The following is a 5,166-nucleotide window of genomic DNA, read 5'->3' on the forward strand; positions in this document are numbered from 1 at the left end:
CATCTTTCTTTATATAGCGCTGTGCGACGGGGCCCGTCAACCATATCTGGTTGGGTACCCTGATCAGGGTGCGAGATCAAGGACTCCGACTTGATCGTTGGATCGAGTCGGATGAGATCAAACTAACATGCTTTGATCTTGAGATCCATATATATCTTCCATTGCGACAATATGCTGACAAAGTTCATTACATATTGTGACTCCACACCCCAACTTCAACACCAAGATAAAGGAGAAGAGTGTGAGTTTGTAGATTAATTCATCTACACCCATCGTCGACTACGACACAGTCGCTGGCCGTCACCTTCTTTGTGCAATGACGATTCTTGTGCCGCTTGGACTTAGTTTTATCGGATGTATTATCATGGCAATACTTGTGCTGCTGTGGAGAGAGACTTGAGAGATGAATTGTCTTTAGAGAGCTATTGCACCTCCAGAAAAAAGAACATTATTCTTAAGTATTTCCCCATTTCAAATTGTAGATTGTTTTGACGTTTTTAGTTCATAGATGTTTATATGCTTCTACATAGACATTATATATTATATTTAGGTGCACCAAAAAATTAAAATGACCTATGTTTATACGCCTCTACATGTACATTATATATTATATTTAGGTGCACCTAAAAAATTAAAATGACCTACAATTATAACCTACATGAAACAGAGGGATAGTAACAATCGACCACCACCATCATCGAAAATTCGGGCTGTAGTGCCAATTTGTATTGCCTTTTTGCATGACCTATGTTAAAATGTTTCGCAAATAAATGTGTAATTTCAAAAGAAAAAAATGCTCATAATTTTTTTTCCAACAGATCTTCAATTTGCTCCCATTTCAGAATATAAGGAGAGGGAAACACGAAGCATCATCATCACTTCATCAGGGACTTTAGAAAGGCTGGCTTCTGGGCCCACACGCAGCGAAAGCAGGAACACGGTCGGTGGGGCCGTTGGGGGAGTAAAACAAGCAGGAGCGGGTGGCCAGAATCTCGCCACCTCGGAGCCCAGGCCCCTAATCTAATCCACAAAGCCTCCCACGGCTGCCTTCCTCCCTCGTCTCTACTGCACCAGCGCAGTTCCCACTCTGCAGCTATATATCTAGCTAGCTTCCCCCCTGCTCCTCCTCCTCCGTCCAGCTTTCGTCCTGTCCGGTCGGCTGCGCTAGGTGACCGCGGAGGAGCAGCTCCGATGGCCTCCCTGTCCGCCGTCTCCGGCAAGGCCGCCGCCGGCTACTGCAAGCCACTCGCCCTGAGCTGCAAGGTAAAGCACTGGAAATGCAAGCGCACATGTGTGCTGACTTGCTGCTCTGTGCTCAATAGCATCTCTTTTTCTTTTCTTTTTATTCTTGTTTTGAACTTAACCAACCACGACACTTTTCCATTATCTAAGAGGAAGAAAAGGAAATTCACCGCAACACTTACACAAGTGAGTAGCTTGTTTCGGTCGTCTCTTTCCTGTCGACCGGTGGACGGTAGAAATTTTCTCCATCTTTTAGCTGTGTGCAAGAGGTCTCCGAGAGGTCTCAGCTGGCGTCACTACTCACTAGAAACCGGAATTTTCTGTCTGAAACAACATGATAGAAAGCGGAATTGGGCGAGGCTAATGCTGACGTACGGATAGAGTTCTTGTTGCCACAGGCAAATTCAGAGAGTGTGTATAGAGTTCTTTTCTTTTCTTGTTTTTGAAATAATGAGTTTTGTTCCTGGATAAAGGAAAAAAAGGAAGCGCACCAGCAAAGGTTACGAGCTAATCCAGTGCGTGCGTAGGGCCCACGGTGCCGGCCACTCGAACAGGATGTGAACGTTGTTATGTTGGGGGTAGCTTGCAGTTTCACCTCACAGCCGTAGCCGTGGCCGCTCAAGTCCTCGATGTGATAGCCTTAGCTTTTCTTTTCCACATTTGTGTGTACTAGACCATAGCGGAATTTCCAGATGCTTCTTTTCAAAAGGTTAATTACCCAAAGATACGATGGTCCTTTTTAGAGGCGATGATGAGCACACAACCCAACATCTTCATTAATTCTTCATACTCATTTTGTAGCAGAATTTTGTGGCAGTCGTCCAACTGATGTGTGCTCCCGCTCTGAACCGAAACTTGCAGGGAAGCAGAGTTCCAGGCCGGAGCCTGATCTCCATGGGGGCGACGAGAAGCCGCCTCATCTCCCTAAGATCACCTCGCTTTCGCGTCTACGCGGTAACACCCAACACCTTTGCATATGCACATCTCTTGTCTCTTGACTTTGTTTGGAAATCTGGAACGATGGTGCCTGTGGAGGTTCCATTACTATCTGACTGAACAATATAATGGTGCCTGTGTACGTGCAGGCGAAGGAGGAGACGGTGAACAAGGTGATTGACATCGTGAAGCAGCAGCTGGCGCTGGGCGCGGACGCGGCGCTGACGCCCGAGTCCAAGTTCACGGACCTGGGCGCCGACTCTCTGGACACGGTGGAGATCGTCATGGCGCTCGAGGAGGAGTTCAAGATCACCGTCGAGGAGGACAACGCCCAGAACATCACCACCATCCAGGAGGCCGCCGACCTCATCGACAAGCTCGTCGGCTGATTTATTTGTTTCACTTACTTTTTGGGAACGTCGTTGTTGTTGCCAAGATTCGATTATTTTCTCCTCCCTCCTCCTCGTAAGTTTCCAGCGTAGCGTCGTTCGTTGTTTGGATCCCAGCTCCTGTACGTTTTCGCCAACTTTTAGCTGTGCGTGATGCGCACGAGTGTGTCTTTTTAAAGGATTTTTGTTAGGATTCAAAAACATGTTTTTGTGCGCTAACGCACATAATTCATGCCATTTTGTTCCCAGTTGGAATCACATTAGGTGTGTGTATGTTTATCGCCATTTCTGCCAGCCGTCTACCTGTTCATCAGCTGTCGTCGTTGCTCCTGCAGAACAACCAATCTGCAAAAAGAGAACACATGGATATGACTGCGTCAAGCCTTAAGCCGTCAGCTTTATTCCAGAAGGAAACACCACCGACCGTCACGAGAATACGAGATCCGTTCTCGCACGTTTATCCGAGGTGATAGCTTGCTTCCTGTTTAGGGAAAGTACGAGGTTCTGCATCCGCACATGGTACGGCAAAGACTTTTGGCAGTAAATGCCTTGTACGGCATACCAAATGTAGAAACTGCAATCTTTCTGCCTTGCGTGCAGCAGAAAAGCAGAGCAACGGTTCCTGTGCATTCGACATCAAAATTGGTATCATAGGAGGTCTACAAACCGGTCAAATAGTAGGCATATGATACTAGTATCACAAATTCTCATGTTGATGTTGTTAGATATGATACTAGTAGGCATATTGCATCAGCTAGTATTATTCAAATGATTATATTTATGCAAATTATAATTCTGAATGTTATATGCAAAAGTCATTGTGAAATAATATGCATGCTTTAAATTTTATGCCACTAGTAACATACAACATTACTCTCACACACCAGCTATACAACAAGTTCAAGAACCGGCGGGCAATTATCAAGACCAAACTAACATGGTGAGTTCGGTCAATTTTTATGAGACATCATATGCTAGCAATTTCAATAATATTCAGGTGCTTCATCTGTTTGTTCATCGGCTGGAAACTCACAATATGTGATTGCACCACAAAACATGCCGGTGAATGAGAAGATTAGCCATGCTAATTCTAGCTATCTGGCTAGTTATTCTTAAACATCATGTGGTACCAATTTCTACAATACTCAGCAAGGTAGAGATAAATCAGTTTCTGATTCTATAAGACGATTCAAAGAAACTAAGGACCATTGCTTTAATTTGTCAATTTTTGATATGGATCTTGCTGATAGTGCTTTAAGGGCTAAAGATCATCTATTAGAGATAGAATAGATGGTTATAATTTTCTTTTGTTTGCATAAGTACAGATAAGGGCTTTAATATAGGAGAATCGAATGATAAAAGAGAAGAAGAATGATTCAAATTCGAGCAATGGTTTGGTTATTACAATACCTGAGTCAAATAATGCATATTCTGAATCTATTATACCAAAAGAGTATAGTTGTAAAAGAACATGTTAAACATAAGATAACGGCCATACTTGATTTTTCTAAAGCCGAAGGTGTCGTGCATTTTTCTAGTGATTATCACATCATTAAATGACAAGTTCTGGCTGAGAAAAGTTTAGAACATCAAATTGTTGAAGAACATGAGAATGGAGGCAAGAAGGAATCATTGGCATGTCAACACTCGGTGATTTCTAGCAACCCTGGAAGCACCGGTCTGACCGGTTCCATAGTCCAGTCTAACCGGTCCATGTAGAATATGACTATGGGCTGCCATCAAGAGGAGAAGCATGATATCATCCACATCAAGTAAGGTTCCTCGCCTCTCCAATATATTTAACAAGGTATGTTTTGCAAGTAATTCCCAATCAGATCACAAATTCTCAGTTAATTCATCTATTAGTGATTTTTTCATAAATAATTCCAAGAGATCGATTGAGAATGGTAATTTACTTGCTAGCAATAGTATGCGTTCACATTCCTTCAATCAATGCATTGTGAAAATTAGAAAGGCTGATAATAGTAATACTTTGGCATTTAAATTTTCTCCATCATCATTGCCAAAGTTTTTCTCTACCTGGTTTACTTATGGTCATTCTGGTTTTAAAAGTAAAAGATCAAAACCGAGAGCCATTGTGAAATCCGATGCTAATATAGGGATAAGCTCTAAAACATCGCGTATGAGAAGTACAAGGAAATAAAGTATAGTTTTGATTTGACTTTGTGTGATGATTCTTTTCATATCTTGCTAGAGAATAATTTTATTAAGCTATTTGATCACAAAGTTATTCCATCACCTCTAGAATTAGAAGATCGAAAGTATTGTGGCATAATTCATTTGATCATAATACTAGTGATTGCAATATATTTTTCCAACTTATACAATCGGCCATTAATACTAGACGATTGAGATTTTCTCAAACACAAGAGGATGACCAGTTGGCTACAATTGGTTTTGATGGCAAAGGATCATTAAATTGGTTAGCATCAGCCGATTCATCTAAAGATCCAAAGTTAATTGCCAAAAAGGAAGATTTGTGGCTCCAAAGTGATGAGAAGGACATGTTCATGAATTGCATGTTCAAGCAACTATTGAGGACAATGAGCCTATCAATATCCTAGAAGTTACTGGGGGC

At 42.2% G+C, this 5,166-nt stretch overlaps 1 protein-coding gene across 1 annotated transcript; it reads left to right on the plus strand.

Moving 5' to 3' along the window:
• Positions 1-1,049: 1,049 nt before the first annotated feature.
• Positions 1,050-2,825, plus strand: LOC117866246 (uncharacterized). The gene is made up of 3 exons (XM_034750407.2): positions 1,050-1,263; positions 2,104-2,196; positions 2,328-2,825. The coding sequence occupies exons 1-3, from the start codon at positions 1,192-1,194 to the stop codon at positions 2,565-2,567; spliced, it is 405 nt and encodes a 134-aa protein (XP_034606298.1). The 5' UTR covers positions 1,050-1,191; the 3' UTR covers positions 2,568-2,825.
• The last annotated feature ends 2,341 nt before the right edge of the window (positions 2,826-5,166 follow it).

Source organism: Setaria viridis, chromosome 8 (genome assembly GCF_005286985.2).
Source record: "Setaria viridis chromosome 8, Setaria_viridis_v4.0, whole genome shotgun sequence".
NCBI classification, from domain to species: Eukaryota; Viridiplantae; Streptophyta; class Magnoliopsida; order Poales; family Poaceae; genus Setaria; species Setaria viridis.